General features: G+C 44.4%; 1 protein-coding gene across 2 annotated transcripts in view; it reads right to left on the minus strand.

Annotated features, from left to right (window-relative positions):
* The window catches only part of LOC119852483 (24-hydroxycholesterol 7-alpha-hydroxylase), a 56,377-nt gene that overhangs the window by 17,021 nt on the left and 24,509 nt on the right, over positions 1 to 14,847 (minus strand). Inside the window, exons 6-9 of one of the 2 annotated variants that reach the window (XM_043510143.1) lie at positions 13,686 to 13,784; positions 7,251 to 7,341; positions 5,035 to 5,168; positions 4,012 to 4,107 (exon numbers count right to left, since the gene is read on the minus strand). In XM_043510143.1, coding sequence (XP_043366078.1) covers positions 4,012 to 4,107; positions 5,035 to 5,168; positions 7,251 to 7,341; positions 13,686 to 13,784 — 420 coding nt within the window. Of the gene's footprint in view, positions 1 to 4,011; positions 4,108 to 5,034; positions 5,175 to 7,250; positions 7,342 to 13,685; positions 13,785 to 14,847 lie in introns of both variants that reach the window. The other variant, XM_038393663.2, reaches the window with a different exon arrangement.

Raw genomic sequence — 14,847 nt, forward strand, 5'->3', positions numbered from 1 at the left:
ACCGTAGAATCTTCATGGCCCTTTTAACCACTAGGCATTCTTTTTCTACTATGGCGTATCGTTGCTCCCTGAGCAGGAGCTTTCAGCTGAGGTAAAGGATTGGGTGCTCCTCATCCCCCACCATCTGTGAAAGGACGGCCCCAAGTCCTACCTCCGAGGCGTCTGTTGTAGGATGAATTCCTTTTTAAAATCTGGTGCTATGAGCACTGGATGACTGCAAAGGGCCATCCTTAGGTCTGTGAAAGCTTCTTCTGCCGCTTCGGTTCACTTAACAATCTCCGGGCCCTGAGCTCTTATCAGGTCCATCAGAGGGGCTGCCCTTGTGGTGAAGTGAGAGATGAACCAACAATAGTACCCCACTATCCAAAAGAATGGTCTGACTTGCTTCTTGCAGATCGGGCGGGGCCATTCCTGTATTGCCTCACTTTGTTCCACCAAGCCCCTTTTGACTACATACCAGAGATATCTGGCCTTGGCTAACCCTATTGGATGGGTTAGGGGTGAGGCCAACCAGTCTAAGAGCATCTAGCACCACTTCCACTTTCCCCAGGTGCATCTCCCAGTCAGGGCTATGGATTACCACATCTAAATAGGCAGCAGCATACTTGGCATGGGGTTGAAGTAATCTGTCCATCAATTGTTGGAAAGTTATGGGGGCCCCATGGAGCCCAAAAGGGAGGACGGTATATTGGAAAAGGCCATTGGGTGTAGAGAAAGCATTTTTTTCCTTGGCGTCCTCAGCCAGGGAGATCTACCAGTAGCCTTTTGTCAAGTCTAAGGTGGTTAAGTATTGGGCCTTGCCTAACTGATTCACCAGCTCATCAATACATGGTATTAGGTAGGCATCAAATTGGGATAGCACATTTAACTTCCGGAAGTCATTACAAAACCTCAGGCTGCCATCAGGCTTGGGGACCAAGACAATAGGGTTGGCCCACTGGCTGTGTGATTCCTCAATCACCCCAAGTTCCAGCATCTTCTTTACTTCTGCCCTAATTTCTTCTTTTTGCCTCTGGTATACGATCTGGTTTTATTGTCATCCTTGCTCCAGGACAGGTGAATGTGATCCTCTGGATCATTTTGACAACCTCTGTTCATTGTTCTGGGGCTAATTCGGAGGATCTCTTTACCTGCTCTTGTGGGCCATCTGCCTGGGATGGAACCGGCAGGATGGCCAGGCACGTCTCCCAATCATGCCACGCTTTCAGTAAGTTGACGTGGTATATCTGCTCTGGCCTTTGGTGGTCTGACTGCTTCACCTTATAATTCACCTCCCCAACGGCTTCCAGGATCTCAAAGGGTCCATGCCAACTGGCCAGGAGCTTGCTTTCTGTTGTTGGTACCAGCACCGTTCTTCTGGTTGAAATTTCCGTGTTTTTGCCTGACGATAGTAGGTTTGTTGGGACTCTTGTGCTTTTTCCAAATGCTCTCGTACTATGAGGTTCACTTGGGCTATTCGTTCTCATTTGGGCTACATGTGTAATGATGTTCTTCCCTGGGTTGGGTTGTTCCTCCCATTCCTCCTTCAGGATGTCTAATATGCCACATGGGTGGTGTCCATACAGTATCTTTAAGGGGGAGAATCCAGTAGATGCTTGGGGAACTTCTCGTATTGCAAACATCAGGTATGGGAGGAGGGTATCCCAGTCTTTTCCATCTTGGGCCACCACCTTTCAGATCATGCTCCTTGAGAGTTCAGTTAAATCGCTCAACCAGACCATCTGTCTGAGGATGGTAGACAGAGGTTCGCAAGGCTTGGATGTGAAGCAGGGTACATAAGTCTTTCATTACTCTCAACATGAAAGGAGTCCCTTGGTCTTCCAGGATCTTCTTAGGGATGCCTACCCTAGCAAAAACCTGCACCAGTTCTTTTGCAATCGCCTTGGTCATGGGGTTTCTTAAAGGAATGGCTTCAGGGTACTGTGTTTCACCTCCCAGGTTTTCGAACAGTTCACGGGTTGCCAATTGTCTCTCTACAAGGGTGACCAGTTCGTCACAGGTGGAGGGGTCATTCTGGCCTCCCCAGGCTTGGAGGCCCAAGGGTAGTCCCCTCATATAACGGTCCAGCACCAGGAGCTCCATCATTTTCTCCGATCTGAGAGCCTCTGGGCATAACCACTTCTGGGCTAGGTGGATTAGGTCAAACAGTTGTGACTGTGGTGTCTTGTCCTTGCAGTACTGCCATTCATGGAACATCTGGGCTCACAAGGCCATCGTTACCCCTGCCATGGCCAGAATCTCTGCCTTCAGTCAGGTGTAGTCTGCTGCCTCCTCTGCGGTCATATCATAGTCGGCCTTCTGGGCCTCTCCGCACAAAAATGGGGCAAGTATGCCTGATCACTGGTCTCGGGGCCAGTCCTCCCACAGGGCTGTCCTCTCAAAGGCCAGGAGGTTCGCCTCCACATCATCCTCTCTGGTCATTTTCTGGAGACAGTAGCTGGCCCATATGGTCCACGTTCCATCATATCCACAGCTCAGCTCCGTAAAGGCCTTCACCTGGTTCACTAGTTCCTGCAGCATGGCCCGATCTTGGGTGGCCTGGTCATCAGCTGGTGATTGGTCTCTTGCTGCAGCCTCATGGCCTCCTGTTGGACAGCTGCCTGGACCCAGGTAGCCTCCTGCTGGGCAGCTGTGGCTTGCACCAGTGCATTGACCACTTCCTCCATGGGGCAGGGCTGTCGTGACCCACCTCTGAATTATGTTCACGGTGCAGAAATCCCACTCCTAACACCACGTGTGGCAAGATGGCCAATGTTCATATGGTGTGTCCTGCGCTTTTCTTGGAGAGGGGCTAAGATGCCACCCCTTCCCCCTGCTCTTGGATGCTAAGGGCCCCACTACTAGCCCCAGAAGGTGGTAGAGGGAGGACATGGGGGAGGGGTCTGGGTTTGCTCCTTGCTCCAAGTCCCAGCCCCTCTCAACCCCTGCAGGTTTCTTACCCTCATCCCCCTTAGGTGGGGTTTCTCTCAGTCCTTAGATGCTGGGGGGAAGGGAGTCTCCCTGCCTTGCTGGTTTCCCTTACTTCAGTTCTCAGTCTTCCAAATCTCTCAACACACCTCCAAGCTCCAGTCCTCTTTCCTTCCTTCTCTCCCCCTGACTGCCTGAAGCAGGGAGTTTTATTAGGTTCCTGACAGGGTTTAATTGACCACAGGTGTTCCAATTAACCTGTAGCAACCCTCCCTAGTCTACAGGGAACCATGCCTTAATTAGCCTTTGGCTTATATATTTCCCCTCGACCACTCTACCACTGCTCCCTGACCTCCTGTATCACAGGTGCCACAGGACTCTTGGCCGCTTTTACAGATCCAAACTAACATGGCTACCCCTCTGACATTTTCATACTGTCTTCTAAGAGTCATGGACCAGAGCTCTCTGTAAGTTCAAAAGCTTGTCTTTCCCACCAACAGAAGCTCGTCCAATGAAAGATGCTACCTCACCCACCTTGTCTCTCTCATATTGGTGATAGGCAGTAGTCACAGCACACCAGCTGCCTGATTGATGCAAGTACTTTGTAGGTACCATGGCAAAGGAGAGTTTTGAGGAGGGACTTGAAGCCAATGCAGATGGGTAAAATACACAGAGATGAGATATAAAACAGATGTCAGGCAGAGGAATCACTGGGCTTCAGACGAGGCTCAGTGCAAGTCAATGGGAGTCTTTGATTGACTTCAATGGGCTTTGGATCAAGTCCTATATGTATTTGCAATTTAGCAGCAAGATACAATTTGCTACTTCAGAGTGGCGGTGATTACACAAAAATATTTTAAACATAAATATGTTCTTGAACTGGAGGATCTTGCTCATTCCAGCAGGTCCCTCTTCTTTGTGCATGCTTTCTTCCCTTATAAATACTAGGGCATTAATCTGTATAGTGAGTATTCTATGGATAGGATAAATATCTTCCTGAAAGCAACCTTAAAGGAAGATGCACTCAACAATATGTTTTGGATCTAATTGCATACAAAAAGGAGAAGAGAGAGCAAAATAAATACATCAAAAGAGGCAACTTACAGGTTTGAATGTTTCAGGGTCCGGAAAGTATTTTGGATTCCTGTGCACCCAATATGGAGACAACATCAGCATGTCACCTGCAGGGATGGTGAAAGTCTAAAAGCAAGAGAAACAATTCTGAAGTAAAGAAATAGATAATTGCAAGTTCAATCTGCTCCCCAAACATACTATTATGAATGCTGCTGGTTCATGAAGAACAGAATGAAAGACCTTGCTAGAGAGGAAGTGCAGCTGGTAAAGCACTCATGGGTGTATTAAGGGTGTGATGCAAGGGGAAAATGGGTTTGCATCTTTTGTTGTTGTTGCTGCTTCTTTATTACATATAAGAAAGGCCTGAAGTGGTTTTTTAACATTAGATGTAACAGGAATGCCAAATCTGGTCTTCCCTGGCTCTTGCTGAAGGACTGTATTCAGAAGTGGATTGTAAATCTAGGTAATCCTCTCATTAAGAGCTTGATCTGAAACCTAGTGAAATCCACAGAAACACTCCTGTTGAAGTCAAATGACCTTTGGATTATGTCCTGAATGGGTGGTAATGCCACTTCTTTACCCAAGTTAGCTTTTCTCCCAAATGTTTATTTAGGAGATTTCTGAGTATCCTGATTTCAATAAGGTTCTTTATTACATATAAGAAAGGCCTGAAGTGGTTTTTTAACATTAGATGTAACAGGAATGCCAAATCTGGTCTTCCCTGGCTCTTGCTGAAGGACTGTATTCAGAAGTGGATTGTAAATCTAGGTAATCCTCTCATTAAGAGCTTGATCTGAAACCTAGTGAAATCCACAGAAACACTCCTGTTGAAGTCAAATGACCTTTGGATTATGTCCTGAATGGGTGGTAATGCCACTTCTTTACCCAAGTTAGCTTTTCTCCCAAATGTTTATTTAGGAGATTTCTGAGTATCCTGATTTCAATAAGGTTTGGGGTTCCCTCTGCTTAATTTATTATGTCCAGATACATTTGGGATGGTGACTTCTAGAAGGATTACAATGTACTATGACAGCCTCATAAAAACAAACCTACCTGAATTTTTATTGGAGTCACCACTTTTTTAGTGATTGCACCTGGAGACCTTAGCCGTATGGCTTCCAAAGTGCACCATTTAATTAAGAGAAGCTTCTTAAGGTCATCTTCAGATATTTCAATATTCTCTTTACCTGTTGCTTTATAAGAAATAATATTGTATGAATAAGACAGTAAGAAGTACAAGATTTCATATGGGTTATGAGATTTCATCATGCGCTGAAATATTTTGCTAGAGGACTTCTGGTAGAGTGCCTCTAGAATTTTCAGTGTTGTCTAGAATGCATTCCTCAAGCAGGTTAACATGGTTTTATACTCTGGCTGGCTAAGCCACTTTGGTATTGTTTTAGCATGTAAAGGTTTCAAATATATCTGGGTCAACAAGTTTCAGACTTGTGATAGCTCAACAAAAACTTGACAAAATGTTGACGAAAAATGGTAATTTTTGAGGTGTATGTAAAATTTTGAACAGTTCTAGTTTTAAACCATGTTAAACGATGTATGTAGATGGATACTGCGACCTAGTGAATGAAACACTGAACTGGGCCTCAGGAGACCTTGGTTCTATTCTTAGTTCTGCAATTGGCCTGCTGGGTGACATTCGGCAAGTCACTTCACCACTCTGTGCCTCAGTTTCCTTATCTGCAAAATAGGGAGAATGATACTGACCTCATTTGTAAAGCGCTTTGAGATCTGCTGATAAAAAGTGTTACAGAAGGTATTATTCCTGTGCAGAATCTCACTGAACCTATTTTTAAAACCCATCTAAATTCGCAGAACCTTAAATTTGTTACATTCCTTACTGCCTAACCACATGACCCTGTTATCTGTGTGTTTCTGCTCCCCTACTCTTTTATTGTATCTGTGTTATGACCCTGACTTGCTGTGTCACACTGAACTTAGATGGCATGCTCTTTGGGGCAGCAGCTTTGACTTGTTCTGTGGGTCATCCAAGCACAATTTTAGGCACTAAAAATAGTATTAATAATTAAGCACTTCAGTGCCCACTCTATTTTTTATTTTATTTCCTTAGGTTTGTTATATGTTCATAGAGTCCATTTTAAGACAATAACTTGAGTAAGTTATTAGATCTTACTTTTACATACTATGTTAGGCTCACTGACTCTCAGGACAGTTTTAAAAAGGTAAGCAGTTTATAAGGTGCCTATTGAAGGCAATGAAGCACGCTGCAGGAATGACAACATAAGATGATAAAACATAGAAAAAGGAAAGGCAGGCAGACCAAATGCACAGCAAGGCAACATCACAGAAATACTCTCTGGCCCAATGGCACACAATAACTTTCAGGAAAACCAGCCACACACAAAGGTTCCCATTGGGCACACACACAAAATGGGAAGAGAGATTTTGGCAAATGCTAAATAAATCAAACATGATGGCGGCATAAATAGTTCACGGTAAACAGACCAAAACAAGTAGGACTTGCAGCATGCCCTGATCGCAGCCAACAACGAACACAGGTAGACCTCCAATACTAGGGAGTTCCACAAGTAAATTTCCTTGACTAAGAAAATCCTGCTTTCCAGTTTTGAGTGAGTCAATGGAAGCAAGATCAGAGCAGTCTCAGCCCAAATACAACAAGGACACAAGGAATTTGCCTTCAGGAATGAGCACAGCCATTACAGGCAGATCTGTCCACTCTTCCATGGACTTGAGGAGAACGAGTGAGTAATGCTTCCTAAAAGACATAATTGTATATTAAACATGAGGCTTCAAGCCAGGATGTCCTGAATTCTCTGTTTCTCTGGCACTGGCCTTAATAATGCTTCAAACATTATTTCCAGAAATAACTCCACTGAAGTCAATGGAGTATAACCGTTTGAAACAGCTTTCAAGTCAGAATCAAGCCTTGTTCCTTTGACAAGAAAGCCCTTAGAAGATATAAGAGATTTCACACAAATGCTAGGCCTGAGCCTGAAGAGCCAAATCCTTAGATCTTTGCTGAGTTCTTACTCAATTTTTATTTATTTCTTGCATTGATATCAACAGGTAGTTTTTCTTGAGTAAGGAATGAGCAAATCCTGAGTAAAGATCTCAGGGTTTGGCCAGTTATTATTTGTATTGCAGTTATGCCTAGTAACCCCAGTCATGGAGCCGGACCCCACTGGGCCTAGCCCTGTACAAATTCAGAACAGATTGTTATTTTTTAAATGTATGTTCTAGAATACGACAGTCACTTATTTCTGGTTTATTACCTGCTTTGCCAAAAACAGAAATGAGGTCCTCCATGATGTTCTTGTAAATAGAACGGTGGGATAGGATAAATGCCAGGGTCCAAAATGCCACCTAAAGAAAGAGACTGAAAGATGTTACCTCAGAATTATAGAACTGTATTAAAACTTGTAAAGGTGTCAGGTCATAAGCACAGGCTAGAGACACACCTGTCTGGGCTGATATAGGTATACTCAACCTCTCAAGGTCTCATCCAGCCCTACGTCTATGATTCTAAGTCACAAAGCTCAAGTCCAGATCCAAACCACCCTAAGTTTTTAAGGGGTATTTGGAGTTGGCCCCTCCCACACGGAAAGCAGATGAGGATGACACTGTAGAACAATGTGACTTCTATTGATTCAAGATGGACATGGAGAGAATGTGAAGGAGTTTCAAAAACTGCTAAGTGGTCTGAGAGATTGCCAAAGGCCCTTGGATAATGACCCTGAGTCTCATCCCACTTACACCTTGTCAGTCAGAAGTGGCTACTAAAGTCAGTGGAAAGCAAGTGCAAGAGAGAGAGAGTCAGGTGATTAGTGAGAATATAATGCTGAAATGCATTTGCAAACCAATGAGCTGCAATTCAAGTTTTAAATGCAGGGAAGGGCAAACCTGTTGGGCATGCAAAACACAGGCACATGTCTCATATTGAAAAGCTTTACTTGTACAAAATGAATGTTTGTGCACAATTACCCAATTCCTTTTGTGGGTGTGTGAAGCAATGGGGTCACGGCGGTATACCCCCTTTCAGTTAGGAGTGGCACCACACTTCCCATCACCCAGCTTATAAACAAGCCCATACAAATCTTTTTATCAAAAAGCACACCCTTTTCAAGGGTCCCACTTATTATTAACAAGAGCCATCAGCCTATGTAGGAGCTCACTCATGCTAGGTCTGCACTACCACTTATGTTGGTATAATTTATGTCACTCAGGGGTGGGAATAAAGTATCCCTCTGAGTGATGTAAGTTACTCTGACCTAAGCACCAGTTTTGTCAGCGCTATATCAGCGGGAGAGCTTCTCCCGCTGACATAGCTACTGCCGCTCATTGGGGATGGATTAATTAAGCCAATGGGAGAGCTCTCTCCCAACAGCTTAACGCAGCTACACTAGGGAGCTTACAGAGTTGCAGCTGCATCGGTGTAGCTGCTCCACTGTAAGCTCTCTAGTCAAGCCAGAGTCACAAATACACCTGGGGACAGTCATCATTGCAGGCTTAGTCCAACTAGCGATCTGTTTCCTTCCTTCATGAGAGACTTTTCCTGCATCTGAAGCCAGCCTGTTTGTGGAACCCTTCCCAGTTCCTTCTCTAGGGGCAAGTCTATACTACAAAATTAAGTCGACCTAAGTTATGTCAACGTACAGCCACCACAGTAATTAAATCCCTTTTGCATATCCACACTGTGCTATTTGGGTCAGCGGTGTGCATCCTCGCCACGAGTGATTACATTGGTTTAACTGTCAGTGTGGGGCATTGTGGGTTGCTTCTGAAAGGCAGCAACAGTTGATGTAAGTGTCTATGCTGACACAGCGTTGACCTAACTATACTGACCTACGCGCTACGCCTCTCGGGGAGGTGGAGTTATTAAGTCGGTATAGTGGGCGAGTTACATTGGTGGATGCTGCATTGTAGTGTAGATGCTTACAGAGTTAGATCAACATAAAATGCCTTATGTCAATCTAACACTGTAGAGTAGACTAGGCCTAGATTATTCCTTTTCAGTCTTTCCCTAAACTCTTCTCCTTGGATTAATTTGCACTAATTAATTGCATTAATTTAGCCTCTCAGTCTCTCCCCTTAAACGGCTCTCTTCTCTGGAGTTGGGTCACGTTAATCAAATTGTCTTGTACACAGCTCTCCTCCCTGCAGCTGAGTTGTGGGATAGTCTATTGTTAGGCCTTTGCCAGCTGCTCCCTCAGCTGCCCCCTTCTCCTTAATTAGCCTTCAGGGCATTCAGCAGGACAGTGTTTCTCTGCTGATATCCCTGGTGTTTGCCCTGGGGGAATAGGCAGTATATATATTCTAGTGCCCCTCTCCCAGCCCATTCCCCATTGGTTGGATGAGAGAGGAATCGTGGCTCACCCTCTCTGCAAAACTCCTGGCCCAGGATCCTTAAAGGTACAGTGATAGAATTTGCTCCCAAGCACCAATCCTTCCTAGGAGCTGTTGTATTAATTTAGATAGAATATATTGGTCAAAGGTGTAAACATAACCCAGTCATTGTACAACATTAAACATTGCTAAATAAGGTCCAGGGTTTGGTATATAGAGACCTCAGCCTGCTTAACACCATGGCAAACATGCCATTAAAAAGATTAATGTTTTATTAGAGATACGGAGAAGAAGCAAAAACAGTTCAAGCACTTGAAATGTAAAATATGCCGTAAGACTCATTTTAACATTTCTCATTCCCTTTAGCTGGAGAGAGTTTTAGGAGGAAAAGCCCCCTTTCTTGACAGTCTCTTAGATGGTAATAATTGTCCTTTTGGGTAAAGGCAAAGTAGTTAGTTGGGATGGGCTGGAGCTGCTGTTGAGTCCGATCCTGCTTCATCTCAGCTGCTGTTTAGGATTCAGACGGAGCTGGTAAGGCTGGCAATGTCATCTGGATCCCTCTTGCTGGCCTGGTCTGGTCAGGACACCTCTCAGGATCACGAAGGCCTGGGGTCCCAGGAAACAGTAGGGGTGGCAGCCATGATGGTGAAGCTCCCTCCAACAGTCTGCATCTGTTCTTACATCTTCTTTCTCCCCCCAAAGCCTTTCTTTAAGGACCAAAAGGCAGCAATGGCTGAAATAGCCCATCCCCTCATTATTTTGTCCACCAGTTAGGCCCAATATCCAACACAGAAATTTTGGTTCATTAATTTCCAGTTCCATACTTTCTGTTTTCACAAAGGTGGACTTCAGCATAATCCTTGAATCATATCAGCATGGCCTTTTGTCATCTGGACTAATTTAGTCTGGTTCTTTTGCACCTGCTTATAACATTCATTATTGAAAGCAACTTGACCTACTACTTTCCACCAACATTTATTATAGGTTATTGTAAAAACTTATGAACTTTCATACACATTTACAATTGAGCCTATACTTATGGTAAATTTGTAGGTCCAATTATCACAACAGACTGTTTTCTCTCCATGTCCCCCTTAGGTCCATATTTCATATATATTAGTTGCAGCATTTCCAAGGAACTGTTTCAATACAGACTGGAATGGAGAAGGATGCAAAGAGCCGACCCCATAGAGATGGGACCAAAGGTAGAAGAAGATAGAGAGAGGTAAGTTTCAGAGTAGCAGCTGTGTTAGACTGTATTCGCAAAAAAGAAAAGGAGTACTTGTGGCACCTTAGAGACTAACAAATTTATTTGAGCATAAGCTTTCGTGAGCTACAGCTCACTTGATCCAATGAAGTGAGCTGTAGCTCACGAAAGCTTATGCTCAAATAAATTTGTTAGTCTCTATGGTGCCACAAGTACTCCTTTTCTTTTTTAGAGAGGTAGAACCTTTCAAACCCTTAAAAGCAATGCCACATGGTGGACTGGGTTGACCACTAGGCACCTGTGCCTTTAAGCGGCAGACTACCCCATCACTGGGTGTAAATGTATTTTCTGGGAACAATGCTTGTACCCAGCTGTGAAAATCTGCCCCGTGTGTCTAATAAAAGGTCAGATAAGAAGCTGACAAAAGATTAAGGGCTGGATTGTGAACTCTTGTTGCCATTGTTGACGAGTTACTAACCTGAGTAATCCCAATGATTTCCATGGGTCTACTTGGTTGGTTAAAAGAGAAGGAGTACTTGTGGCACCTTAGAGACTAACAAATTTATTAGAGCATAAGCTTTCGTGAGCTACAGCTCACTTGATCCGATGAAGTGAGCTATAGCTCACGAAAGCTTATGTTCTAATAAATTTGTTAGTCTCTAAGGTGCCACAAGTACTCCTTTTCTTTTTGCGAATACAGACTAACACGGCTGCTACTCTGAAACCTTGGTTGGTTGAGTAACCCTAACAGTGGGAGTAAGAGAGCTCACAGTCTGGATAAAATTCGGTCTCCTCCTCTGCTGAATACTTGTCTCCTCCTCTGCTGAATACTTGCACGTTCCTCTTAAATGAGCCTTTTCCTGTTTCTACTTTAAACTATAAAAAAGAGTGTGAAATATACAGTGCCTACATTCACTCTAATTTCAGATACCCAGGCGTTAAAATGAATTAGTATGCCATATCCTTTGCATGCAATTAGGTTTCAGCCACATAAATGGAAAAATGAGGTACCAAATTCCCACTAATGCTTATAAGATAGATAAGCCTAATAAGTAAGACCCCCTGTACAGCACAAAAGCTTGTCTTTCTCACCAAAAGAAGTTGTTCCCATAAAAAATACTACTTTACCCATCTTGTCTCTCTAATACGGTGGCTCGGTATGGGAGGGAGGGGATGGACACGAATGGGGTAAGGGGCCGGGAATGGAGCCGCAGCCAGCAGCCAAGGCTGGGGGCTGGTGCAGGGCTGGGAGTGGAGCTATGCTGAGGCTGGAGCCAGGGTCAGGCGCAGGGTTGGCAGCTGGGGACGCAGCAGGGGCGGGACCAGAGCAGAGCTGGAGGCGGAGAGGGGCTAGGAGGCACTCCCTGCCGGTGCCCCATGGGGGCAGACCCGGGCCCCATCGTGCCCCCCTGGACATTTCTCCATGACCCCCTAGGGGGGAACATTCCACACTTCGGGGACCTCTGCTCTAATATCCTGGGACCGACATCTCTAAAATAATACTGCATATAATAATCTGCAGAGCATTACTCTAGTAAGTCGTATCAGTATGGCAGTGTCATCAAAAAAAAGTTTTAATTACCTGCAAAACAAAGTGAATTTGTGGACATGAAGTTTTAACTGATTATGCATGAAGTAGTTTATATTTCATGAGAAGGAGAATATTCCCTTAAGTAGTATGAAATCAAAAGCAGAGCTACTTCAAAACTAGAAGTATCTCTACCCTTGCTGATTAAGCAGAAAGTCTGGTCTATACACAGATTTTGTACAGGTATCTATCTCAGTTGGAGGTGAGATTTATTTACTGATACAGTTAAACCATAATAGCCCTGAATGTGGAGGCAGTTATACTGGTAAAAAAAAAAAAAGTGCCTTATAATAGTATAGCTTATTCCTCTTCCTTTATAGGAAGAGCTATGTTATTATAAAGCACTTTTATACAGATATAACTGCATCTATGGCAGGGTGGGGTGTATCAGTATAAATATACCAGTCTAGTTAAAGTGGTACAACTCTAGTGTGGACAAGGCCTAAAAATCCCACCTGAAGAGCTTACTCACAATAAGGCAGTTTTTAATAATTCTATAGGATGTTGGTCCCAGAATACTAGAGAGACAAGGTGGGTGAGGTAATATCTTTTGTTGGACCAACTTCTGTTGGTGGAAGATACAAACTTTCAAGCTACACAGAGCTCTTCTTCAGGTATGGGGGAAGGAAATCACAGCATCTGAGCTAAATTATAAGGTGGGACAGATTGTTAAGCATAAGGGGTAGTGCATGTTGGAGGTGGTCCCTTGAAATGAAGTGCAAAATTGAGGGATAGATGTTATGCATAAGGGGGTTGAATGAGGCAATTAAGGGTAGTAGGTGGTGTGGTGTGTTTGTTTTAATGAGCCATAAAAGCAGCATCCCTGTTGAGTCCATAGTTTTTGGTGTCTTGCAGAGTTATGAATTTAAGTTCCTAGGCTCACCTTTTGAAGGGGTGTGGTGAGGTGTACGACCCCCACATTGGTGAGAAAATGGTTAAGGAGCAGCTCTGGGCCCAGAAAGCCTCACAGTGAAGGCTGAGCTCAAAAGGGAGCAGCTTAGCTCAGTCAGGGTGGATAGAGCAGGGGAGCAGTTGTGTGTTTCAGGCTCCTACTGAGAACCCGCCAAGGCCGCATGTAGCGGGACCCAGGCCTCATCACCAGACCACCCGAGGCCTTTCAATTGAAGAGGTTGATGATGAAGAGACGCAATTGCAAGAGGAAGACCGACTGAACCACGGACAGAGAGGGCTCCAGGAGGGACTCAGCGGCTCCCAGTGATGCCAACAGAGAAACAGAAGCCAGGGTAGGAAGTGGCCCAGGGAGCATCCTAACCCCTAGGCCGCACGTTTTGAATTATTGTTTCACTGGGCCCTGGATTGGAACCTGATGGAGCAAGGGTGGCCTGGGTTCTCCTACCCCTGACTATTGACACTCGCCACTGGGCAACGTAACCCAGAGTACTGCCACCAGGCAGTGCTGCCAGGTCTGGTACTGAACCACCCCCCACCCCACAACAAGGTGTTGTGCAGGTTTCCTTTGAGGACGAGTACTGGAAAAAAAAATCAGATATGGAGTTATCTGGTCCTATCAAAGAAGAAAGAAAGTGTTCTTGCAGCCATCATACTTACAGGCATAGCATTTGCTTGTGAGGCCCAGAGCAACAAGAGAGCATAATTGGGAGCTAAATGTTTTCCATGCAAGTTATCCAAGAGATGCTGCAGCAGTGTCTGTTATAGGTAAAAGCATAAATATACACACACACACATATTAGTGTCTTAGGGTATGATTTTCTAAAAATTGGGTACATCCTTCCACCAATTTATCAATTAAAAATAAAGCTAGTTAACAATCTGCAATGCCAAATTAGATAGACAAGAGCTTCCCAAAGAAGTGAAATTCACTCCTGTGCAGAGGGCCAACATGAGGTCTCTATCACTCAAGGGTCTAGTGAGAACTCTAGGTAACTTATATGGTGTAGAGGCCTTGTGCTGGTATGTGTTTGGGGTGAAATTCATGCTGAGAGAACATATATATCCACAAGTAATCTGCCTGGCTCAGAGGCCAAGATCCTACAAGCACAGCAGATAGTGGACATGCAAGGGAGTCAAGCTTAAATTCACAATTCTTGGTCTGATATATTATGAGACATCAAAGCTAGCAACCACTTGGGGTATGTCAATGATAACCTGGGAAGCCCAGATGTCCACTGGCACATGAGTATTTGTTACTGTTAATGGAGATCCACATCTTGAAATTGTCACTGTTTCCTCAAAAACAAAAGGCCAATTACCAGGCAGGTTCCATCATCTCAAGTACTCTGGCCCAGCCAGCCTTTTTATGTAACAAGATTCATTGATCAGAATTTTCACCATTACCTAATCAGAATAGGTAGAGGAACAAACCCTCTATTGTAGCTGTAACTTAGTGTACCTGGCTTCAGATCTACTTAGTCACAAGCACCTTCTATCTATCTTTTAACCTAAATACCTGTTTGATGATCTACCTACTCTACACCAGCACATACAAAATTCCTTGTGGAAGATTTTCCATGGTTCACAACCCAGAGCCCCCAGCAGGAAACACTGAAGAAGCCCTTCTCTTGACTCCTTCAGCTGGTGACCTCTGAAAGTGGGTAGGCAAATTTGATGGCCAAACTCAGCTCAGAACTCTCTAGAGCAGCATGTGACATCTAAGGCTTGTCTACACAGCAATTTAATGTGCATTAACCTGGGATGTGACTCAACAGAGCTGCAGTTTGCCATGCACTAACTGACTGTGTGGACCCTGCTA

This window comes from Dermochelys coriacea, chromosome 3, assembly GCF_009764565.3.
Source record: "Dermochelys coriacea isolate rDerCor1 chromosome 3, rDerCor1.pri.v4, whole genome shotgun sequence".
In the NCBI taxonomy this organism is placed as follows: domain Eukaryota; kingdom Metazoa; phylum Chordata; order Testudines; family Dermochelyidae; genus Dermochelys; species Dermochelys coriacea.